The 26,218-nt window shown below is 42.7% G+C and overlaps 1 protein-coding gene across 2 annotated transcripts in view; it reads left to right on the forward strand.

Annotated features, from left to right (window-relative positions):
• The first annotated feature begins 2,918 nt into the window (after positions 1–2,918).
• Positions 2,919–26,218, forward strand: part of KATNAL1 (katanin catalytic subunit A1 like 1) — a 37,577-nt gene continuing 14,277 nt past the window's right edge. The window contains exons 1-5 of one of the 2 annotated variants that reach the window (XM_041416106.1): positions 2,919–2,983; positions 4,283–4,371; positions 11,666–11,841; positions 19,163–19,323; positions 21,279–21,447. In XM_041416106.1, coding sequence (XP_041272040.1) covers positions 11,680–11,841; positions 19,163–19,323; positions 21,279–21,447 — 492 coding nt within the window. In that variant the 5' untranslated portion in view covers positions 2,919–2,983; positions 4,283–4,371; positions 11,666–11,679. The remainder of the gene's footprint in view (positions 2,984–4,282; positions 4,372–11,665; positions 11,842–19,162; positions 19,324–21,278; positions 21,448–26,218) is intronic. The other variant, XM_041416108.1, reaches the window with a different exon arrangement.

The raw sequence follows: 26,218 nt of genomic DNA on the forward strand, positions 1-26,218 counted from the left end.
TAACCACACTTGCTGACACCCACCACCATCATGTCTTATCCAGAACTGCTAGGTTTATAGCCTCTATCAAAAAATAAAGAAGTTGTAAGCCATGAGAATATGCCCAGAGTAGAAAAAGCTTCAGTGGCTTAAGGTGTCACCTCCCCTCCCAGCAATTTCCTACCTCCTCTTTGCCTGAAATTACTGCCTCACAGCAGAGTCAGTGGAATGAGACACACTAGTACCAGCTGCTTCAACACCAGGTCCTGTAAAATTACCCTGAACTGCTCATAAGATGATTTTAACACCATATTTTGCATTAAAATGGCTTAGAAACATTAGTGGTTTTCAATCCAGGGACTGCTGTGAAGGCAGGAACCTTCAGTAATGAGGTCAGAGAAGCAGTACCTTTTGCAGAAGTCCAGACAGATTTGCTCAAATTTGACCCAGCAATAGGAAGGACTAAGAAATTTCACACTTAAAGTTATTATTCTTATGGCTTACTAACAGGTTTATGAACTTCTGATTGCCTGGCTGGACTAGATGACCTTCTGAGGTCCCCTCCAACATGAACTACCCTATATACATGTGTGCATACAGTGCATGGCCAGGAACCTGAAGACACAGTTCTTCCTGCTGACACAGCCACAGCATATCTTGGCAAACTGTGGAGACTCATGCTTACCAAACCTTGCCTCAGAGTGGTCAAAATAGGTTGGCACTGGTATTGTTCTAGTGTTGAACAACTGCTTTTCAAAAGGGAGGTCAGCTGTAGCATGGGGAGCCTCTGCCACGGGGAAGCAGCCCTGCTTGACTCAATTGTTACTAAAAAAAGGGGTGGGGGAAAAAACCCAACCAGACAAATTTCACCCAAATAACCATCTTTCTCTGGGTCACAATTTCCTAGCTGGGGGATACAATCCTCAGACAAAGCACTTAATGTGTTGCCTAATGTGGTAAGAGGTACATAGTCTCGTGGGAAGGGATATTATGGAAGTGCTGGGACGAGGCCACTTGTCATCTGCTCTCCCCTAGAAAGGTTGAACTCTGTAAGGTCTGCACAGCATCTATGCTTTTGTGTATGTGGAAAACCAGCAGGAATTGATGTCATGGGCAGGCAAGTTCGAAGGAATCTGGAAATGGGGGAAGCCAGAGTTGCAGCTGTTATGAATTCATCATGATTTTGGCCCCGGTTCCAAAATTCTCACAAAGACATAAGAATCTCCACATGATTTTGACAGAAACAAGATCTGTAGATATATGAGTGACACACTCACGCATGCTGTATTGTTTAAGAGGCATACTGAGCTTTTAGTTTCAATCCCTGCTCTTGTGTCACTTAGCACGTCTGAGAACCTTATTGCGAGATACAACCTCATGCTGGTGCCTTAAACTAACTACAACAGAAATTTTCCGGAGAAATCATGTACTACTACCAGGTGTGATCACAAGATTCATCGTCACTGGGACACTCTCAGAGCTGTCACAAGGCAGTTTCAGCAGTAAGGGCTCACTGCAGTGGTGCATCTGCACACAGAAACACAGCTCAGATCCACTGGGCTGCAGATTCCATGGGCTGCTCCTGCCTCCACATCTCCTCTGCCTTCCTTGTGCCTGCAGCAGCTCTACAGACTCAGCTAATTCAGGAACTTTCAGTTCCAGCTGAACTCAGTTAATTTTTTGGAGGAGCAAATCTGGCTCTCTACCAGATCAGATCCCAGGCTTGCCTTGCCAGATGGCATCATCAGTGTTACTGCGGTGTAAATAACAAACAGGAAGGCATATCCATGATCAGAGAGGAATGCAGGACTGCCCCTTTCGGTGGCAATACAGACACAGGCTGTCTTGCATTAACTGTGAAATTACAGCCTTAGAAAGGTTTATAACTGCACGGCTCCCCTCGCAGGGCACCAGGCTGCTCGTACTAACAGTGACCTGCATGTTTCAGGAACATTCACCCTCAGGAGCTGACACAAACTGGGTGGTGCCACCCTGTGTGACTGCCTCTGATCGCCAAATACCGCTTTGGTCCAGGAACAGGGCAAATCCCTAAATCAGTTCCTTTACGATTCTATCAAAGTGTATTAGACTGCTATAGCAAAGATGGTCCAGTGCCCTTCTGCACGCACACAGGACAAACGTATGCTCTGCATTTCCTAGACAGACACTCCCACAGACGAATTGGAGGCACATGAGGTTTGCATTCTGAGTGTGAACTGGCTCTGATGTGTATTCAGAGCTCTTCCCGCTGGTTCCAGCTGCAAGGACACGACGCAAGGACAGAAACTGATGCACAGGAAGTTCCAGCTGAACATGAGGAAGAACTTTACTGTGCAATGACCGTGCACTGGAACAGATTGCCCAGAGTGCTTGTGGAGCCTCCCTCACTGGAGCAGTTCAAGAAGGGTCTGGACGCAATCCTGCGCCATGTGCTGCGGCACGGCCCTGCTTGAGCCGGGGGTTTGGAGCAGGTGACCCACGGCGCTCCCTTCCCGCCTGACGCACCCTGTGGCTCTGTGTTTGCAGCCTCCCCGCCCCGAGCCCTGGCGCAGCACAGCGCAGAGCACGGCGGGCGCTCAGCAGCCAGCCGGGGCGCTCGGCTCCGGCACTCCCTCCCTCCTGCCCGGCCGGCCCCGCGCCGCTCCGGCTCCCGCAGCGAGCGGGACGCTCTCCGCCCGCCTGCGCCGGGGATGCTCAGCGCGGAGCCCCGCCGAGGGCTGCTAAACGCGGGCTGGGCGGCGGCGCCCGCAGCCATCGCCGGCGGTGCCGCGGGGTTTTCCTTTAGGAAAATCGCTTTCCCCCGCCGCCAGGACAAGCGGAGGCGCTCCGGAGGCCGGAGCGGCGGTGCCGTCCCCTCCCCGCGCCCGCCGCCGCCGCCATGGCAACCGCCCGTCGCCGCGCGCGCGNNNNGCTCCCCCCCCGGCCCCGCTCTGACAGAGCCGCAGCGCTGCGCCCCCTCCCCGCGCCGCTCCCGCCCGCGGACACGCACCCCCGGCTCTCCCAGGTAACGGCAGGGCCCGGGAACGGGGCAGCCCCTCACGGCGCTGCTGCCCGCGGCGGGCGGCGGCTCGGACACCGCCACGCCGAGAGAGGCGGCGGGGATGGGGGGGAAACCAGCGGTACAGGCTGGAGGAGGGCGGGGGCACCCCCCCCATCTCCCGCGGAGCGTGTCGGGAAGTGTAGTCCGCGCCCCTCCGCCGGTCGCTACGGGCTGCCGGGAGAGGCGGCGGGAGGAAACTACAGCCCCCAGCGCTCTCGGGGGAGGGGGGGGAGATGGGTGCTGCGGAGGGGACCCCTGTGGGGACGGGAGGCTCCCTCGGAATGAGGGCGCTGAGGCGGCTCTTCCCTCGGAACAGCGAGGGAGAGAAGCCCCTGCGCCGCTGCCGGGGCGGGAGGGGCTGGAGGGAGGGGCAGTGCGGCAGGGCCGGCTGGGAGGGTGGGCGCAGGGGCGGTGCGGCTGCAGAGGGGAGGCGCGGGCAGGGCACTGAATGGGTGGGTACCTGCGGTGAGGGGAGGATGGACTGGGGCGTCTGGATGCCGGTGGGGGAGAGAAAGAATACAAGGAAAGGGGCGCGTGGGAACATAGGTGGATGGATGGATGGATGGATGGATGGATGGATGGATGGATGGATGGATGGATATGTGCTGGAGGAGGAGTGGTGGAGCAGAGGCACAGAGAGCTGTGCAGAAGGCAGAGCAGCCCGGAGGCTGGGAATGGGTACGAAGGAGGCAATGGTCAGAGGGAGCTCTGGAAAGTTTCTCCAACCAGTTTGCCTTTATGGTTTCCAGTTTAACGTCTACTGCCATGCTTAGGCTCCGTTGAGCTTGTTGCACTGGGTGGTCTGGACAGTGTTACTTTTTAAAAATCATTCTGCTACATTTCTATTTTTTCCCAAAAAAATTCTGCCATGATGTCAGCATTTGTCCCTTTTCTCTCTCCATTTCCTCACCTGACAGTTCTAGTGTTTTTATCTTATGTTCTCTAACAGTCATAAGGGGGAATAAAATTATAGTTTCTCTATATACCATACTTAAAATACATGTGTTTATGATTGGTATATAAGGGGGTGTCATTTTTTCTTCCTGAAAATCTGTATCTTAAAAGCATCCGTGCATTAGTACTCTCTTGTATATGAATATTGAATGTCTATTCCTACTACAGTTTCACATTTCACAGAGATGGTTTCTTTCCAATGAATGCTTGATTGCAGTTGCAGATTGTTGAGCAGTTTCCTTTTTCTTCCTTTTCCCCCCATCCCTATGTCAGCTATATCCTAGACAGGCTTCAGCTTCTCTCTTGCAGCTCCTGGTACTTGCCACACTGCAGAAGGAACATTGCAGCTACAGAGTGCTTGGGGTGCCTGGCTCTTGGAGATTTGGGCTTTTGAGCAGGTAATGGGGAGAGATGTTTCCTGCCCTGACCTATGCCAAATCAAAAGACTGTGAAATAAATGGAATACAAGAAAAAAAAAAAAAAAAAAAATTTATCTGGTTTTCTGTGTAATTAATAATAATAAAAAAAAAAAAAAGCTGATTTTTCTGGGGATGAACCGAGAAATCTGAAGACTTCATGTCTGTAGCACTAACATCAATATGCATATAAATGTATATTTTAAAAAATGTATTCTATGCAAGTATTACATTTCCTTAGTCCTAAAGAGCCAATTCTTTGACATTCAGAGTGGAGTTCAAGAGGTGGAAAAGTATTCAGCCCAAAATTCTGACCTTATGAGTCAGGGTTATAAACACCTCTGTGAGTGTATTAAACCTCCAGTTATTCATGGAAAGCTTATCTGGGATGCAGCTTGGCTGAGCTGGAATGGAGCAGCAGCAGCACGGAGTCGTTGTGGAGCTGGCTGTGGTCTGGTGTGGGGGGAACACGGCAGTGCTGTATCCAGGGCCAGGTGCAGGAGCAGTTTCACTGCCTTTCTTGGCACAGAGCCGACCTAAGAAACGCTCTAAACCCGAGCTGGCTCTGCACAGACCATCTTGGGAATCTTTGGTGGCATGTTTGCTCTACCAGAAGTGCTTACACACATGATATGCAGAGAAGCAAGTGGCTCCACAAAGGACCAGAAGGATTATTGACTCGGGCTGGGTTCCACTTTGTGGAGTTCCAGACAGGCCCTACAGAGTCCTTCAGGTCTCTGGGCCCTGCATCCTGTCAGAGGAGGGGTTGATTGTGGTGTTGCATTTTACCTGGGTCCAGCAGGGCTAAGATAGAACAGAAGCTGGCAAGCCTGTCACTGCCTGACCCACGTGTGTGTGGAGTTACACTCCCCAGAGTGCCCCACAGCATTTGTTTTAGCTCTTTTTGTTGCCCAGCCTTGCTAATGAACACCTCATTACCCCAGGTAGTGGTGATGGGGCCATATGGATGTGTCTGAAACTGGAGTATGAGGTGCTTGGAGAAGGATACGGTTCACACTCAGTTTTAGGAATAGCACAGCCGTCTCTGATTCTCCTTTCTGCTTTTTCAGAGAACTGTACTTCAAAGGCTCTGCATATAGCTATTTCATTCTCCAGGATGCTTTCTGTTTGGTTCACCAAACTAATGAAATCTCTAATTTAAATATCGAAATTAATCTTTAATTAAAAGACTGGCCACCTATTTAGTGTTTTCTTATGTGATTCCTTTTAACCCGTGGTGAATGTCTTTACTTCATTTGAAGACTTTTTTTTTTCACTTGCACTCAAGTAAATCTCTGTTTCAAGTTAAGAATGCACACAAAAATAGTTTGAGGCCTGCATGCATTCTTCTTCTCTTTCCCACTTCCATACACATTTCCACATTAACTCTACGTCTGCTATTGCAAAACAGAGTTTCAATGCAAAGAGGCCAAAAACCAGTTAGCAGAAAGCAGTTGACTGAATTAAGAGATCCCTTGGTGCTGGGTTTCCTGTACCATGATATATATGTGTGTGTGTGTGTGTGTGTGTGTGTGTGTGTGTTTTATCTGGTGTCTGTACTGCTTTAAAAATGGCATAACCTGCTGCAACCCCAACGCTGCTGCTGCTGCAATTGTAGCCAGCCTTGTCACTGCTAATGCACACAGCAAAAAGAAAAAACAGCACTGGCATAACATTTCTCATCTTTGATTCATTTACATGTAGTTTTGATTCAAATCTGCTGGAACTGAGCCATGCCCTTACTTACAGATATGTTTTTAACAGGAGCCGTGATCCTGTGAAGTCATGATCATTAGTTTTCACACCAGTCCATGGGACCACAGCTGCATGTTCAAACAAAGCCATGTTAACAGGGAAAGATGGATTTAGCTATGGAACTTGGCAAGCCTTTTGTTTGTTTGTTTTTTATCTGACAATAATCAGTTAAAATGTTGTTTTTGTCATGCAAACGTAATGTCTACAGCATCAGCAATTGCTTCTGAACAGGGACAGATAGTTATTGGCAATGAAGATCAGTTGTTCTGCACCCAACACCAAAATGAAAGACATAATCTTTATAATAAAGCAGGAAAGATTTATTTAATTTCTTTTAATTATTGCTTTTTTAAATATCTTATTCTGAAAAATCAAATAAAATGTATCAAGCATGTAAGAAAAAATAGTCTGTATTTCTGTCAGAAGTAGAATTCTGTAGGCTTCTAGTAGAAGTCACATGTCATGTGGGGAAAAACACTTTTTTTTTTCCTCTGACAATGTTCCAGTTAGTGTTGCTGTTTATGCTTTCTCAGGTAAAGCATTGTTACGTGTCTCTGTTTTAACAATTTTTAAGTTCTAAGAGAAGACTGAAAATCAGATCGTTGTGCTATTTTAAGTGAAGACAAAATTGAGGGAGAGAGAGCTGTTTGAAACTGGTCAAAGCTGGCTTACAAAATCGATATGGCTTTAACCTAAGAAGGGCAGGTTTCAATTAACTGTAACGAAAAACTTCCAAGCAGTAAGAGGAATTTGAAGAAAAATAATTTCAGTTTATGACTTAGAGTCTGATAATGGAAATGGTTGCACATGAAAAGTGTATAAATCCAAAAAATCAAAACCTCTCGACAGTGGACTTCTCTTCCTTGCTTTGCTCTGTGTGGCAATTGACCTGTTCTGGGATTGTGTGGTGGCAGACAGTCATCCTGGCTCTGCCTTGTTGAAGTGGAAAGTGTACAGTCATACCTCAGTCATAAGCACTGATGGTGCCTGACAGTGTGACTCTCTGTCTTGTGACATTCGTTGTAACTCTTACATTGCATTTCGGGATGCCCAACATCACGCACGGCTGATTTACAGAAAATGAGAAACAGGGTTAGTAGCCAATCTTCATCAGCGTATGTCCAGGCCTTTCCAGATGTTCAACTGTCCAGTCAGCAGTACTGCAGGACTGCCATGATGTGAGAGCATCTGTCCAGCAATCTCAGGAAGCTGTGGAATGTTTTTGTTTTGCCTGGATAAAATTTTGATCAGAGAAAGACACATGCCCATGAAAATCCATGTATGGTATAGCCCTCTCAGTGGGGAATTAACATCTGATTTGGAGAAAACTCTGATTAGTAGGTATAAATAAGGCTTGATGTGAGTATTGAAACAACGAGAATAAAGCAAAAGTGTCTAACAGCTCATTTAATGAGTGTGCTCCATCCCGTGCAAGAGTCAAGAGCCTGTGGAGAAAATGGGATGCAGTGGTGTCACTGGTTGTGTCAAAACAAACACATGCATAAAAGAGACATAGAAAGATAGCAGATGCCTTCCATTTTGGCACTTGCAGAGTGAATGTTTGGGATCAAGCAAGAGGAAAAGCCCTGCTGCAGACACCCTCTACAGGGGAGAGCATTTGCTGCCTCTGGTAAGACTGGTGAGATAGCACTGACAGATGGTTTGAAGGGGGCCAGGCCTGAATCCATTCCCACTGGTGTTGCACACAAGTTGGGAATAATGCTAAGCTGTCCCCCTTTGCCTGTCATCCACACAGTCACTGTATCTGCCCATGGATATGTTTGTGTGTATAATGCTTTAATGTTAAAGTAGAGACTGCCTTTTGGATCTTGCTCAATTGTGCATTGCTTTAATTCTGGGAGAAAAATTCTTTTCTGACCCCAGATAGGGATCAGCCCAGCTTATGCTCCAAAGAACAGAGATTAATATCCCCTGTGACCTTTTAGCCTGGCTGCTGCAGGGTTTTTAACAAGTGGGTTTAAGACCCCATGTGTGGCAGCTATGCCGACATGAATGTCTGTAATGTCTCTTCTTGTCAATGATCCGTGAACTGAGGAATCTCCAAGGATCTTGACTTGCAGTGGAGCTGTTACGGTCTAGTGCAGGAGAGAACCACACAATGGTAGAATGAAAAGCTGGTGTCACAAGTAGTGGGTAAGTTGTTTTAAATGTACTTGACAACAGTTGTTCCTGGCTGTATATTTACTTAAAAGATGTGGCTGTGGTATGGTAGGAAAATTAAATATCTAAACAAAGCTCCAGATAACAAACAACAAAATGCTTTATTTATGATTTCTGTATTTCTGGTTCCTTGGATGTCTCTGATGTTGTATGAACTCGATAATACAATGTAGAACAGATAATAAAGAGTGAGTACATAACATGGAAAGGTCCTCACCTAGTTGTAGTTACTTCCCCCTCCCTCCCCATCCCTGACATCGAAGAATGGGATGACCAGAAAACAACACAGGAAATAATTCCGTCCAAAAATATTTTTTTTTCTTGATTTTGGACTTAGTTATTTTGATTTGCTTTGGTTATTCTGAAGTAACTTTACCTTCACTGGTGTGCATAGGAGGCTTGTAATTTGTTTTAACCATTTTTAGCATTAGTTTTAAATAGCAGTAGAATCTCAGAGAGCTGCCTGGGATTCCAGGAAAGCACTGATTTAGGACTGAGGCCTACAGCTGCTGCTTCAAATAAAGCTCAGGTAAATGGGTGACACTATATTCACCTTTTCAAGCTATATGACACCTTTGGTGTCTAGGGTAGGTGATGAGTAAAAACTGAAGTGCCTGAATCCACGAGAAAAATCCAGGGGCTTTTGTCAGCCTAGCTCTGGAGGTATTGACTGCTCAGGAGGTACATAGGTGTACGTGCACCAGCCTCCCTCCATGCTCCAAGTTTCAGTGCCTGTCAGTGTTTTATGAGCTCTTCAGCATGACACACCAGACATCAAGCTCATGCATAAGCTTTGGCATCACAAGCATGAGACCAGAAGCCCCCAAACTCTTGGTAGCTGGAGGAAACAGGAGAGTCTTGTTTGGTTTGCTCCTGCAGTTTTAAAACTGTGTATATTTTTCTGCATCCTGCCTCACCTTCCTTGTCTAACCACTGTCCTGAAGTGGGCACATATTTACATGGCTCCTATGGCTTGCCTCCTGCCTGTGGATTGACCCAGCTTCCACCACAGAAGAGATGAAGAGGTTGTCTCCTCTGGTGAGCAGGAGACTCTTCTGGAATTAAGGGGAGTTGGTTGTATCAGCCCTCTTAAGGCAAAAGGGAGTTAAACATGCCCAGAGGGGGGGAACTAACTGTAATAAAGAGCAATGAGAGGTTGTAAAGCAAGTATGTGTTCTGTTTAATGGATTTCTAGAAATTGAATTCAGCAGTTCCTTAAAAATGTTTTCTTTACTTGCTGTCTTACACTACATATGTGGAAAACCTCCAGAGATTTGAGGAATGTTTTTTCTTAATGGTGACAGGCTGGTTGTGAAGCAGTTCCTAACCTGGATGTGTTTGAAGACAGGCCAATGGCTTCTGCCCCACATGGTCTTCTGTTCATTTCTAAGCTGACTCATGAGATCTGAATGGGTTACAAACTGTCTTTAGTTCCTGTCATTTTATGCATTTCCTGTGCAATGTGAGTGACATCACTTTTTTTTTCCCTATTTGTTACAATCTTCTGTATTTGAAAATTAAATGATCTTTGTTGCAACTAATCCAGATCTTGGTAATGATGTATCCTGCCTAAGTCAGGATGCAAAATTAGGGTTGCCACCCTTTCCATCTTAGATTTTCTCCTGCCCTGTAGTTTGCAACAGCCAGCGGGAATGCTGTGTGAGCTGAAATGTGCAGCACAGCATGAGGACAAGTGAAGCCCCAGTAAGTCCTGCTGTGCTTGGTGCAGTGTCAGCTGCGGGGCAGCAGCATGTTCTTGCTATCAGAGTCATCAGCCACATGCAAGCTGTGTGACCTGTGGGTTTAAGTGAGGGTGGCAGGTTTCCATGGCTTTGTTGCAGGGAGCAGGAGTGATGAGGTGGTGGAGCAGACCCGGTGTGCAGCTGAAGGCAGCAGTTAGGTCTGTCAGTGTGGCACCCTTGGGAGGTGCAGCGTGTGTTTGCTCAGGGCAGAATGAATTTCATGTGGATGTCTGTTTAACTTGTCATGGGTTTGAATTTTGCTAAGCGCAAGGGAGTGCAAAGGCATAAGACACATCCTCCTTAATGCCATCTTGCTCTAGTCGTGTCTGTTTATAAAACCTACTAACATTTTTATAACCCACTGGGATGTAAAAGGTTGCTTCTCCCTGTTCTGGCTTCTATCTGCTGCCACCTGTTCCTTCAGTGTGCACTCCTGTAGCATGGGCTGTTTTCAGCTGTGTAGCCTGAACTGTGCTTGTATCCCTCCTTCCCAGTTTCTTCTTCACCTCCTTGGTCTTGCCAAACCCTTGATACAGCTAGTGGACCACGCTCCAGAGCTGATCTCCTCCCTCTTGCTCAATTCAACTCTGTATTGCATAGCTATGAATTGCAATTTTTTAGTTTTCATTTCCAGAGGTTTATATCTTGCTGAATGTCAGGGACCCCCACATGTACTGAGAGTACAAGGGAAAGGAACTGATACTCTTTCTGTGGTGGGGACCTAAACTTTGGGTCACATGAGGTTCAGATAAAAGGGCAGGCACTGCTTCAATCCTGAACCTTAAATACAAACCTAGCTGTACAACACAGCTTAATTCTGAATGTCTGGGTTATTGCTTTCTTGACTGGTTACTGGGAAAAGCTGGGCTATGGGTCTGCCTTGAAGTCATGATGCAATTTGAGGACTAGGGGAAGGTTGTACTTTGGGAATCACTGTTCTAAGGAATGTTAAATTTGGATTGCTAACTCCACCATAAATCCCAAAGTGACATGTTAAATTTAATGAAAAAATTCAAGTCAGCATGTGGATGCTGGAGTACTTTGAAAGAATATTTAAACAGAATGAGGCTCTCAACTTCATCTATAGTGGAGCAGTCATTCAACCATATCATAATCTCATTAGGGTGAGGGCTCTTGAAAGTGTGAAGTGCAGACATCCCTGATGCTGGTTGGCACATTTAGGCACGTATGTAGTACAACAGAATAAAAAGCAATTTAATGCCTCGTGTGATTTGTGATTCACAGCTGATGGCAGCTAATACATTGTGGTGATCTACAAATTAAAGTTGAGTTTGTTAGTTTCAGTGTGGGAAGGGCATTTAATTTTATTTCATTAATGTAACAGGATTGGGGCCAAAGGCAGCAAAGAAGTTGTGTTTTTAATCACTATAAAAGAGTTACGATTCATGATCTGAAACCTTAGGCTAGTAAAGAGATACTCCAGACATAAATGGTTGTAGAAGAGCAGGACTGGATGGGAGCAGGGTTGGAAAGACACAATTCAGCTATGAGAGAAATAACAAAACTAAAGCATCACTGTCTGAATTATTCTACAGCATGTAAAATTCATTTTTTCTGGTAATTATGTTCTCTTTTAGATTTCTGAGTGAAGATGAATTTAGCAGAGATTTGTGATAATGCCAAAAAAGGAAGAGAATATGCACTCCTTGGGAATTATGACTCTTCTATGGTATATTACCAGGGTGTCATCCAGCAAATCCAGAGACATTGCCAGTCGATCAGAGATCCAGCAATTAAGGGCAAATGGCAACAGGTAGGGTGAAATAACATGGACTTTATTCTATTAGTTGATATTTGAAAACCACACTATACCTCCCAAACCTTATAAGATGTAGAGGACATTTCAGTGATGTTGGCTACAGTTGTTGTACAATATTTTATGGATATTCATCAACAAAAAATAATTTTCATGGTGTGTTCAAAAGGAATTTTATTGTCCTAACTGAATCAATTCTTTCTTTGTTGTCACTTAGGATGTCTGTCTAGTTCCTGGTCTGTTTCTGTCTGCATACTCTCTGTGGTTGCATGCTTTTATAAAAATTAAGGACTTTCTTTTCCCCTTGTATCTTTTGGCCATCTTATGTCCAGTAAACTAAAATGTGAGTGGGTGGGTTAGCATCACTAGAATTGTTGTCTGAGTAGCAGCTAACTAAATGACTATAGTGTACAAATTTGGATCAGGTTTCTAAACCTGCAAGTCATACTCTTAGCCTGAGTCTTGCACACATCCATCTCCCTGCTAGACAGAGTACTGTTGAAGTCATGGAAGTAATCTGCAGGTGACATATAAGAACCCCATCTATTCATTACTTTCAGTATTTAAGTCTTCCTCACATTTTTTTGGCCCATTTTTCATGGTACAAACTGTGTTCTATAAACATAAAAAGGAGGAAAACCATATAAAGATGTTTCCTAGAGTAAATAATTAGTGTTGCATAAAGACTGTTTTGAAAGAATAATGTATCTCCTATGAAAGATACAATTTTTCACTAGGTAGCTAAAGAGAGGATTTCAGTAAGAGTTTTTCTAAATATCATGTGTTTAAATTATATAATCTAAAAACAGAAGCAAATTTTCCTTTTTATTGCAGCAGATGATTTGTTTATGGGTTTGTGTTTGAAACTTCTGACACTAACATAGAGTATTTTGTGTACTGATAAGTACAACACTGTTAACAATCACTTTGTAGTAACAGTACTGTTCATAGGTGTTTATCATAGAACTGTAGAATTCTGTTTAGGAAGAGTTTGTCTGCAAAGCATGTGCATGTACATCCAGCAGAGACAGTTTTCCTGGTAATGTAGTAAGCTGGGTGTTGTATAGGAGATATTCACATTCAAGTACTTGTATTCAAGCTTTTTCCCACCCCAGGGCATGCTGATACAAGGTGCTCATGCCCAGTACCTGTCCTTAGTTCCTGCCAAACTTGTAGCTGATGTGAAGGTAGAGCATGAGGATTTCCTCATTCTGCAGCTGAACCATTGCATTGTCTTCACATCTAGTATTTAGTGTTTCCTCTGATGACACTGATTCTTCCAATAATCTTTCAACAACTCTTGTGTTGTGAAGGTCACTCAAGTCTCATGTTATTGTGTGTTGTTTGAACTGCTTCAGAGAAGTCTGTGCACCATGGAATGTGTGCTGCACGTTGGAGACAAACCTCAAGTACAAAAGGACCATTAACAGTTTCCAGGATTTATTCCCTGGGGAAGGCAGCTGTCTCTCCAGCAGAGGATCTGAAGTTGGCACTTTCTCAGAAATTATCCCCTTTAGGCAAAAGAAGAATTGCTCCTGACCATGTCACATAAATGCTTTAGAGATCTGTCCCAAATAAGATCTGCAGCAGGTGGGGTAGCGCCTGTCACGCTGTGCACTCATGTTAATTCTGAAACTTCCCAACACAGTAGTGGCAGATGAGCTTTGTCAGAATATTTGCTGTTACTGGTGTCAGGCTCAGAGACAAACAGCCAAAAGTAAGAAGTGTGACTGAAAAAAAATAAAAATTAAGAGCTTCATTCCTAGGTTATTTGCCTTCTCATTCATTTATGGGAACAAAATGATACAGCCCAAGAGCAAATGATGCAGCCCTGGAACTACTATCTTTTCCATACCAGAGCTTGCAAGTTTTGGTGAGACCTATAGAGATAGACCTGCTTTCTTTACCCACTCTTTCTAAATAATTGTTGTGCTTTCTCACTCCTTGAGACAGACTAACAGGGAGTCTGATGATGTGGATGTTAGCACTACTTTCCAGCTCCAACAGCAGCTACATTCAAACTGTCAGTCACAGGCAAGGAGCTGTCTTAAATGATAACCTGTTCAGAAAAAAATTTAACTGAGAAGTTGGATCACAAGTAACATTCATTCACAGTATTAAAGCAATATCTAGTTGTTAATTTTAGATCTTTCTCATTAAAGAGTTATGCCATACACATTATGTAAGTTTAGCAAATTTCATGTCCAACCCACTTGGTACCAGTAATGTGCCGAAGGAAAAGATTCCCATACCAGTGTGTTTCTTGCAAGTGGCTTGAGAAGCAAAGCAAGCCTTAGGTCATGGTTAAGGGGATTAATGCAGTTGATTTTTACCTGAAATTCTGTCTCCTCAAGCATATGGAACTAGCCTGTTCTTCAGGTTTTTCAGCTTCTCCATCATCTGAGGAATCTGGAGAGGATAATACCACTGGTGTCTTTTGGAGCTGGAGTTTAGCAACCACTAATACTGTGTAGGTAGAACTTTTACTCTTGAATGTCCATGTAGGTAAGTGCTCAAAGGCGAAGAATGTTACTTAAACTAGTTCTTCTCTGGGACGTACTGTCTGCATACACATTCACAATCTTGAACCTTTTGAAGGATTCCTGGGATGCTGTGTCAGTGTGAAGCATCCCACCCCTTCCTTTCTGTATATTTTGTGTGCAGCTCACTAACAGGGTTTTTGTCCTACTGATACTTCTGAGGCAGTGAACTAAGTTTCATGTGTTTGTGGACATGTTCCATTGTAAAACAAAAATGTTCATTTGAGGAACATCTCAAAGAATGGTTCCAGTTGTAGTTGTGCAGCTGACCAACTTACATCTCTTACCTGCACCGTCGTTCTTCTCAACAGTGGGTGCTCCATCCCGCATAGGTACCTCACGCCTGATGGATCTGCTTTGTTGCCTTGTGTATGACAGAGGATTTTCTCAGTAGTTTGAGCAATGTCAAAGCCCAGGTGAACTAGAAGTAGTTGGGATTTTGGGTCAGATTCCCAAATGCTCTTGATCTACCTCTCTTTGCATGGGTGTCATTGTTTTAAAATTGCTACAGGTGGTCTGGACAGAATGATGTTCTGTGCAAGTATTTGTTGGGCTGTATTTCACGTCATACTGAGAGACAGCTTGAGCTTTGCAACTGGACATCTTGACTATGAGGATTCCTCCTGCTTGGAGCTGATGGTTAGGATGAGGAGGAATATGAACATGTTAATGTCTTCTCCTCTGAAAACAACTGAGTCGTTCAGCTACAGCTGATGCAATATTGCTTCTGGGAATTCCAAATCAGTGCTAACCAGGGAAGAGGGATTTTGTTACTGTCTAGTACACCCTGCAGATCTTAAACAGGGCAAAAGATGCATGCTGAGGATCCGACAAAGCAGAGACATGACAGTATAAGAATTCCTCTGACTTCATGGGAAATTCACAGCCATTGATCATCTCTTGACTGTTTTATCTTGGGGAGATCAGGGTGACCTGCTCTCGAGACCCATACTTGTTTTGCATCCCGGGAGTTCCTAGCTGGCACTTGGGTTGGCTGAGTGTAGCTCCATTTGCATCTTCACTCCTAGGCCTCCTGAGCTCATTTAAAAAGAAAAAGTTACTTTGTTGTGCTTTGAGGTTAGGCTGACAGGCAGGCTTATTAATTCATGTAAATGCAGGCTGGGACTGGAAAGATACAAAATCAGAAGCAACTCATCTTTACCAAAACTAAAAGGCAGGTTTAGTCTCATGTCCACTACTGAACTTTACTTGTGTTGACATTCTCCCTGTTTATTCTGAGAGAGTTTCTTGGCTGTTGCAGTGTTTTTACTAGACAGCTGGCTTGTAGGAACGAGCAGCTTCAGTGACAGTTCAGCAGCTGCAGAATGACAGCGGAGTGTGCCCCTGGGAGATAGTACTGGCTTCCGACAAGGCCAGAGGCTGTCAAGCAAACCCTGCTGCATGTTAGAACCATGTGCTCTGTGTTGCACAAGAGCTGAGAGCACAGGGGCCTCCACTGGAGATCAGGCAGGAGTTCAGTGATTCCCTGAGTGCTTGGAGCAGCCAGCAAGGCACCCTGACTGACTGTGGTCATTGGTGCAGGTGCACTGATTAGGTGCACTGTATTCCTGCTTAAAGAATAAAGGGTAAATTCTTATTATTATTATTTCAAACACATTTTGGTTAATCTGTGTGTTTGTGGTTTTTGCTTCATGCCTTTTTCATTAACATTTAGTAGGTTACCTTGCCATTAACTAAGAAACGTTCTGTGGGTAACTCATGAATAGGTGTCATTATAGGAGTTATACCTTCACTCCATGGGATCAGACAGGGTTCAGGATACCTGTTTTGGATATGGTTTAGGGATCTTTTATTTTCACTTTTTAAAAAATTGGACTTGTTGAATAACTAACACTAATTGTAGGTAGTAATTTCAGGTTTGGAAAACACCTAGAGATAAACTTGATCAGTTTTTCTTCAGCAAAAGAAAAATCCCACACATTATTTGTATTTACCAAGGCACAAATACCCATGCTTATTGCAATGGGTATAGAAGTGTAGTTCTAGCTATACTTATGTGCTATGCTAGAGCTATGGTATAGCTCTAGCATAGCAAATAAAAGGTGGTAATTGAAAAGGTGTAACAGTTGCCAGATTATGAAATACAGAGGTACTCCCTGAAGTGGGTTTTGTAACTACACTAAGAATGAGTGAACTCAATTCTTGTTCCCTGTGTTTTATACCCATATGATAGGATGTGTTTTCTGCTTGGTTACTGGAAATTCTTGGGGTTGGCATGTCAAAACAAAGCTGTGGGGCCATCCCATGGGCTGAAAGGCTTTTTACTGGGCCCTCCAACGTCACCCAGTGCCCAGACGAGGTGATGTGGCTGGTAGGGGCAACTGTAGGGGCTGTACCAGAACCTGACTCTGGGGACCAGGCAGCTTCACATGGTAGCTGAATCCAGCTAACCTCCTGCCATGCCTAGAGAGGCCAAGCTCTTCCCTACCTTTTCTTCCTTTCATCTGTGCCAGCTTCTCTCCCTCCTCTGCTCCCTTTCCTTTTTTTTTCCTGAGATTTACCTGATCACAGGATGGTGTGCATGTGCAGCTTGCTAACCCAGCCAAAGTGTCCTTTATTTTTTTTTTACCCTCCAAGGCCAATTTTTTTTGCCATTTTGCCAACTGTCTTACTATATTGAGATGCCAGAATTGAATGCAGAAGAGCAGGGGCAGAGTGTGGTTGGGAAGAAGAAGTGAAGGGAGTGTTTTCTGTTTGGTAGTGGTGAGCTGCTAATTGGCACATTATCTCTTGAAACTGCTTAAACATAAATAACTTAAAAGCTTTCTTCAGGCTCTCTAAAACCTGAGCTGGTGCCTCCTAAGGGTTCTGGCGCATAATGGTGTGTATGATGGGGACAAGGAGACTGGGTGAGTCTAAAGCAGTGATTTTTCCATTTGCAGCCTTCCTAGGCTGCTTCAGAGGGGCAGTGATCACTGAAAGACACTGCTCAGTCAACTTCATAATTGTGGCACAGCCTTTTTTGGCCCATGTCAGGGTTGTTTCTCAACTGCAAGGAAGTCTTTCTGCACATATTTCGTTTGAGTCAGTTTCTTTAAGGCCTCTAGGAGTTTATGGCTGGTTTTCCTTTGTGGTCCACACGTTGAGGATTCCTTGTGGGTTGATTTGCCAGGTATTGACTAAGAAATAGGGTGGGTATTTCAGAGTTTGGTCTGCTCAGGCCAGGCTAAGAGATGGCTGGCAGACATTAGTCTGTTTTCATCTTCAAAGGCATTAAATGGCACTTTCCCTCAGTTTTCAGATGTCGTCCTCTTGCTGGTCCATGAGGTGAATGACAGCACTCTGGTTGTTAGTGCTAGAATGTTGTTTTCCACCAATTTCTCTGCATGTGTTGGAAGGCTGATGGAAGGAATCCTGTCAGTACTCTTGGAGCACTGGAGTAGGAAGTTGCTGTCTCTTGTGGAGTGGTGCCCTGGAGGATTTATGCTGTATCATTCTTTTGTACCTCACAGCAGCTGTTTGGCTGGATTTATTTTTGGACAGAAGGGATGTGTGTGAAGACAGTTTGAAGGAACCAAGTTAGTAATCAATCACATTTGTAACTCAGCTGGAAGCTCTCACATTGGGGAATGTGTCCACTGATTGTGTGATGAGAAAGCAAAGAGAGCAAAGCAGGGCAGGAATAATCCTGTCTGAGCTGGATGTCTTGTGTCTTTGGAAAGATACAATTACCCCATCTGGAATGAGCAAGAAGGCTGCTTTGCCCTGTGAAATGATCAAGATCTTCCTGTACTTAAGGGTCTTTTTGTACAGGTGTTCATAAACCTTCTGGTAAAGTAAATGTAGTGTTTTAAGATCTGTTCAGGGCCTTGGGGGTTTACCCTTCTCTTTCCCTCTGTCCATGCCAGTATCTTGCTGGTGACAGTCACATATATTAATAAAATCATGGTGGAAACTCTCAAGCTGGAAGAATGTCATAAGGATCATTGAGTCCAACTCCCTGCTCCTACCTAAAACTAATCCACATGACTAAGAGCATTGTCTAGACACTCCTTGAACTCTGGCAGACTTGGTTCCATGACTGCTTTACTGGGGAGCTTGTTCCAGTGGCTGACCACCCTCTCAGTGAAGAACCTAATGTCCAGTCTGAACTTGCCCTGCTGCAGCTTTATTCCATCTCTGGCCCCCAGGGAGAGGAGATCAGCAGCTCCCTCTCTGCTGCCTGCCTTGAGGAAGTTGTAGACCACTGTGAGGTCACTCCTCAGCCTTCTCTTCTCCAAGCTGAACAAGCCAGGTGACCTCAGCTGCTCTTCATAAGTCTTGCCCTCATCCTTTCACCATCTTAGTTGCTCTCCTTTGGACACACTCTAATATTGTGCTCCTCACAGTGTTCATTTTGTAATATTATATTTTAATGATTTGGCTGGATTTATAACTAGGACATCAGAGACTGTCATCAGAGATCTTTTATGCCAAAATAGTAGCACATTACTGCAGATCTGCCAACAGCACCCTTACTAGTGTGAGAGTGTGTGTGCATACACGTCAACATACACACATAAATCCAAGCATCAGCACATGTTACAGGAGAGTGATCACTGCATTAGCAATCATGTCTGCTTGGGACATTAACAAGCAGGAAAATGGACCCAACAGAGATACAATTGTTTATGCTGCTGTTAAAGGTCTCATCACCCTGATAGGTCTGGGGTTTTTAAATAGGTTAGCGTATGTTCTTGAGGTACTTTCTATGTTTGTTTGGTTCTTTTTGAAGTTTGAATTGTAAGAATTTTTAAGTAACATACGTATTTCTCAAGGTCCGACAAGAATTAGTTGAAGAATATGAACAAGTTAAGAGCATTGTCAACACTTTAGAGAGTTTTAAAATGGACAGACCTCCAGATATCTCTGTGTCCTGTCAAGATGAGCCTTTCAGAGATCCAGCTGTTTGGCCTCCTCCTGTTCCAGCTGAACACAGGTAAGGAGAGGCTCAAGCAGAGTGGGTGGAATAAAGGTGTCTCACCATAATTTTATATTTGTTTTTGAATGTTTCTGTAACATGAAAATCACATTTAATTTACACTTTTATTACATTTAATTTAGTCCCTTGTAATAAAGAGTGAATCCAATTCTAGTAAATCTAAGTAATCTAAAAAAGTATTTAAACTACAGTCAGATTTATTTCTGACATTCTAAGGAGAGTCACTCCTTTATTCTGGTAGGAGTAATTAAGTGCCTGGAACTAGAGTTTGCTGCAGAGATAAGTGGGCTTTTGCTGACACGTTCTCATGTGCAGGGAGAAAACGTTTCCATTTCAGTTCATTCGAGCAAAAGAATTAATTGATGACTGAGAAGTCTGTAAGGAGCTGGAACTGAAGGATCTTGAAGGACATGGTGGTTAGAAATCACTCCCTAGCTGCAGATAATTCAACCTGTGTTTAATCCATTGGTTAGTTTAATTGCTAAACATGTTCTGTTACATATGGTGTATCTCTTCTGTAACCATATTTAAGGTAACTTCAGTTAGCTAATAGATTTCTTAAAATAGATGCTTGTGCATTTTCTGAAATCCCTATTTTCAACCTAACAGAGCTGGTTGGAAACGGATTCAGTTTACAGACAAAAATAGCATTTATCATACCAATAGTTTTTTTAACATAGAGCACAGAATTTTAATGTTTGTATACTCACATAAGCAAAGGAGCAAAGTAAAATGAGAGATCTTGGTTAAGAGAAAGAAATGTCAAGTTTATTTATAACTTTCTGTGCTTTATGATTGTCAAAAAGATCTTTGCTCTTAAAAAAAAAAAAAAACCCTTAAGAATATAAGTGTAAAATTATATTAATGCTGAATACTTTTGTAAGTGGTAGAAATAACTCAGATTTTCTGTGGTAGTGTTATGTAAAGTTCAAGATGTAGTTATTCTTGTATTTTCCTTAGTGGTAAAGCCCCAATAGTTCATCTGCTTCTTTTAAGCTGAAATATAAATCTTGTGCAAATAAATAAGGAAACTTAGGCACTGTTCTCTGTTGTTACCTTTAAAGAAATGCATCAAAAGCAAAATGTTGCCATTGTATCCAGCAATGTGTTTAAGAATGTGCTTAATTTAAAGCATATTCCAGGAAAATGTTTTTGGGGTTAACAAATTTTGAGTTACTCAAAACAAGAATCAGTACAAGATTCAATAGTGGACACTTATTAAATTTGGGTGACATTCCTGGCTGTTTATTTTAGTTCTGTATTTCAAATTCAATCCCTGGAGAAAAATGACAATGACGCTTTGTCTTAAAACCAAATTCTTTCTCCTCATTCTACTGCTGAATACTCTTTGACATTGTGGGTGATGTACACAAATATAGGTGATTGCAGTTCAGCTCTGTTTGCTTTTGCTTTCAAGGCAATTTTTATGTTTTGACATGTTCACACAGGAGAATGAAGTCAGAGGTAGGCGGATTGTTTAAAATCCTCCCTGTTTTGTTTTGGGGCCTGTCAAAGATTTTAGCCACCTTTTTTTTATGTCTCTATTTTTTAAATCTTTATTTTACCAGGAATGTCATCTGTTTGTGTAGAATTTGTGCATGTGAATGTAGCCTAATATAATCTCCTGGTTTGGAGTCAGAAGAATATTTGATTTGAAGACTTTTACTAAATTGTTTCCTCTATTGTTACATGGGTGTTAGTTTGTTGTAAGACTGATTGGGAGTACTGATCTGATAATGTTGTTAATTTTTTCTTTTGTGTTTTTTCTTCTTACTTTGGGTATCAGACAGAACCAGGAATGTGGTTTTCGGTTTGTAGATATAGGGAAATAAGGCTTAGGGTGTTGGAAGCTTTAGTAATAATGTGCTAAGGCAAATTAGAATCCTTCCTTCTTAATGTTGCTCTTTTTTTCACTGTTTTTAGCATGTCTTTGTTGTGGTTGCTGTTGTTAGGGCTCCACCTCAGATAAAACGTCCCAACCGAGATGGCAAATCTTTGAAGAAAGACTCGCCAGGACTGCAGCCCCGCGGGCCCGCGGGCAGAGCACACGTGGTGTCCAAGGCGGAGAAATCTTCCGGCAGCCGCGAAAGGGAATCCAGAGCCAGGGGAAGGGATGACAAGGTACAAGTGGGAAAGAACTTGGCAGGGAAGTGTTGTGATAGAGCAGGTGGCAAAGGGAAAGGGAAGCGCTCTTAGTCATTTAATACAGATAATAAAATTCACAATAATCACTTGTGGGAAAACTTAGTGCTTTCTTTTTCCCCATGATCAAAGCATGTATAGTGGTGATATTTATTAATAATTACACCAAATTAAGGAAAGTTCTGTCATGTTTGCTCTGTCTTGGTGTAACGTTTTTTTGAGGAAGGGAAGCATAGTGTCCTGTTGCTGAGGGTTTCCTATTCTTTGAGTGAAGACCATGGGCTTGTCTCTAATCTCTAAGTGTCATTCAGGCATTAAGTCCCTTCTCCTCCTTTGCCCCCATATTTGGTGGTTTGTTTTTTTTCCTTAAAGGAATCCAATACAGGGCTTTTGTAAAGATATTAATGTAAAGTGCAAAAATGAGACCAGTGCCCTTCCCTAGACTTGAAGCATTATGAATGGAGTTCCACAATACCATTGTCTCTGCCATACCATAGTATAATTTAGGCATGCCTAGGAGTTCAGAACAGTTCCATAAAGGCATTGATGCTAGGTAAATCTGTGCCAAATTATTTGAAGTTACATATTTGAAAATGATATGAGGGAGAAATGTTAAAACCAAACTCTAAGCAACTTTCATTTTCTCTGGTTTATTAAAGGGATTTTGTATTTATTATAGTGTTTAGAAAGAAGCTTTTTTGAAAGAAATGATCTGTTTTGTTTTAAAAGAAAAAGCAATGAATTAAACTAGACTAATTTCTTCTGAAGATCCATGAAAAAGAAGCAGTGCTGAAGTGAAACAAAAGAGAGCGAAACATTGATGCACTATAAAGTGGTGATGTCAAAAACAGGATGGTTTCGTGGCTGGAAAAAAATGTCAGTGTGCAAATCGCTGTTTCTGAGACACCTGTGATATTAAATTTAACTGTGGAGTTAGTGTCAGGAACCAAGGACTCTGTGGTGTTAATTATACAAGCTGAGACTGTACTGAAGTGGCATTACTTTCCTGACAGACAAAGATACAGTGGAGGCATACAGTATTGTACACATCTTGAGAGATGAATAAGAAAATATTTAGGCCAGTTTTCTTCCAAAATTTGGTTAGTTCCTTTGTGACCTTTCTATTGCACTTCTTGACAGCTTAGGAACTAAGATATGCTTTTTCCATCATAAATTGTTTTCTGATACACAGGAAAAGTCTTAAGTAATCCTAGTCCTTATGACCATCAGAAGGTAGGGCCAGGCACATTTTCAGCAGTGCCACTGAGTGACTGTACAGATCAAGCATTTTAGAAATCTCTCTACCCTGGATCAGTAAGATTTAAAATAACAAGTGTGCCTCCTGCAAGCTATAAAAATCTCATGAAGATCTGTGAAATTATTGAAAGATTTGCCAGCTATATGGGGAATTGCAGTCATGGTGTGTGACAGGTTCACCAGATGTGCTTGTGTAAGGCAGCCTTCAAAGTCTTAGCTCTAATGAGGGTGAACTCTGCTCTCCAAGCTTTCCGGTGATGAGCATTATAGGGCTTTACTATAAGGAGCCTACAACAACATGACTTGTATAATACTTGTCTCTGGGAATAATGTGATTAGCAGTACTACTGCTGTGAGGTGCAGGAAAAGTCATGAAGGTGTTCCATTTAATATGGCACTTTTTTAACACTGCTCTTATCTGAATAAATTGGTCACTAGGTGGCAGAAGGAAAATATGTCTACTCCTCAAAAAATTCCAACACATGTGCTCTTGTATTCCCCTTTGTCTAGCTCCTGGGTGGTTATTCTAGTTCCTTTGTCTGGGGTATGTGACTGAAAATCACCCCAGGTTACAAATCCTCATGTGCTATATAATGGTTCTTGTAAGAGATCCATGATTTGCCTTTGAGAAAGACTTTGAATGAAAGAAGAAATAGCCAGGTGTGGGAAGTGGAAGAAGTTAATGCAACTTCCTATATTTTGCACACAGGCATGAAATAGGTTTACCTTTCACTTTTATCCTTTCTTAGTTTACAAGTGTTTGTTCTTCAGTTTCTGAGTTTGAACCATCAAGCAGCTTTGCTCTGTAGACTGCTATGTCAAATCAAAGAAATTTGGTAACTCATCATGTTCAGATAAAAATAATAGGGCAAACCTGAAGCTTTAAATTAAGTAACCAGGTGTCTTTTCTCCTATTAAATGTTTCAGCTCTGTAGTTTTTGGGTTTGGATGCTAGGATAGGACTACCTGGAACATGTAATGAACTCTCCATTTCCTAAGATGTTTCCTAAGATATTTCCATTCCTAAGACTTCAGTGTAATAGGTTGCATGCTGTCCTGGCTATAATACCACAACATAAGCCATATTTTTTTCAAGGTAAATGTAAGTATAGTACATATATTTCAGAAATGTTCTGTCTCACTTGAAACAAATGCCTTCTTTCAATGTTTCTCCTCTCTAGACCTTAACATCTTTTCATTCTGACAGTAACCATCTTGGGATAGGTAATTTTAACCTAACTATGCCAGTAAAATTACCTTTTTTAGTGCTATATAAAATAATTTTGAACTAAGCCCGCCAGATTGTGTCTGTCCACTAAATCCTTATATGTCTTCTTTTTTTCCCCCCTAAAATACTGCTTTCAAGGTTTTTTTCCCCCCTAAAATACTGCTTTCAAGGTTTTTTTCTTAGTTCCACTGGAAATTATTAGGCTTGTTCTCAGGGTACCTTCTGGTGGAGCATTACCAAGAGTTTTAGCCTCTGTTTAATAGTTCAGTTTAAAGAGGCAGCATGAATGCTCCCAATATGTCTTCTACAAATGGCATCATACCATATCTAAGTAGTGGAACACTTTTTTAGGAGTACTCTTTAGATTATTTTAGACTGTCAGTGGATAAGGACAGTAAACATTATGAAGGATATGAAACAGCCAATGGCTTCACAGCCATATCAGTGAAGTGAGTATTAACATTAATGAAGGTATGACTTAAAAAATTAAGTTATTTTTGATTGGTTATCCTCCTGTGCATCACCGGCTGTGACATGAGATGAGACAGTTGCATTTAGGTGAAAGCACAGACCTCCATGCATTGGGACTGGAAGGCTGCATAATCTCCATCTGAAAACACTGAAAGAACTGTTGGGTGAAATTGCAGGGCTGGGAGCACATTTTTACAGTAAAATTTACTGAGTCTGATGCTGTCTCATGTGAATGGTGAGTTGTGTTGACAATGCCTCTATTGAGAAGGGGAAAGGAAAAGCGATCCAGGCAACTGGAGTTGTTAATTGTTATATGTTTTACAACAAATTTAGAGTGGATGAAAAGCAAAAAGCTAAAGACTTGGAACTAATTGAAAAGTGGAATAGAATGAAATGTGGTTTCTTTAGCAAAGGTGTTGCCTCTGCCAGGATTTCTTTAGAGCTCTAGTTAATGTCTTATAGAAAGAAGTCAATCTACCCGGATACCACATGGGAAGCAATTTGTTAATCTAGTGTGTGGTGTAGAGGAATTTTAAAGTGGGATTGGGCAGCAAGGGGAAAATAAACAAACAGTACTGAAAGGAGAAGTGGCAGTCAAGTGGCAAATAATTTTTGACTCTTGTTTTGTATTTAAATTAACATTTTTGTGCCAATTTAACTTGCCACAAAAAGGAGGCATGCACTGACAATTTGCTCATGACACCAAGTTGGGAAGCACCATCACTACAAAAGGCAAATGAGTCTGTTGGACAGGAAGAATTGGATGACTGTGTTGGAGTCATGGAAATGGGATAATGTTCAGAGGTGCAGAGCAGCAGGCTGTGTTCTTGAAAACTGTAACAAGAATTTCTGCTAGAAGCTGGGAGCTCAGCAGGAGAGGAGAAGACGGATTTGGATGTATCAGCAGAAACTGGATCAGGCTGAACTTTCATTTGACACATTACCTTTCCTGGTGGTGATGGGAAGGGCTGGCTGTAGGAGGCACAGTGGTTATTTGGCATTTCTATTCAGTGGGAAGAATCTGCAGGAAGGCAAGGTGTCTTCAGAGTCCAGTTCTGACCATTACAGCCCTCAGGATTATTCTATGTGATTAATCTGCTGAGATTGCCTTAAATGGGGGGCAGTATGATAATGGTGTGGATGTGAATGTAAACAAAATCCCAGTAAACAAAATCCTAGGTTGTTGAGCTGTTACCAGCAGGGAGAAGAGATACCTGTGCCATTGTAGGGGGATCTGCTGAGAAAACAGCTGAAGTATTTTCTGTACAACCACGCTCAAGAAAGATATGTTAACATTAGGACGGAGAGGAAAAAAAGCGTTGCCAAAGTGAATGGATAATTACGTTCAGCTTATGTTCCAAATAAAGACTTATTTAGTTTGGTAAATGAAGGGAGAGCACAAACCTGATGCAAGTGTGTCAGTGTGGTGGACTGCTGAAACTATTGCAGAAACTTAGTACAAGAGTAGAAATAACATCAATTTTGGAAACAAGGTTTTTGTTCCAGTGTGTCCAGCAGGTCTAATAGCCCTTCCTGATGGAAAGGACAGCTGATTTCTAAATGTTTAAGACAGATATTGGTTCCCTGAAATGATGAGATGGGATTGCCAAGGGTGGGAGTAGATTTTTGCAGCCCTGTATACCTATCTGTTGGCATACCTGCCAGAGAGAAGCCATCACAGCAACTTTATTTAAAGCTATTTTGTGAAAGCAATACCTGAAGAGATGACTGGAAAAATTATGCTTACTTCTGCTGCCTAGTTTCAGGTGACATTTAAGAAAAAAAATCATTATT

This window comes from Onychostruthus taczanowskii, unplaced genomic scaffold (genome assembly GCF_017590055.1).
Source record: "Onychostruthus taczanowskii isolate IOZ18803 unplaced genomic scaffold, ASM1759005v1 scaffold50, whole genome shotgun sequence".
NCBI lineage: Eukaryota > Metazoa > Chordata > Aves > Passeriformes > Passeridae > Onychostruthus > Onychostruthus taczanowskii.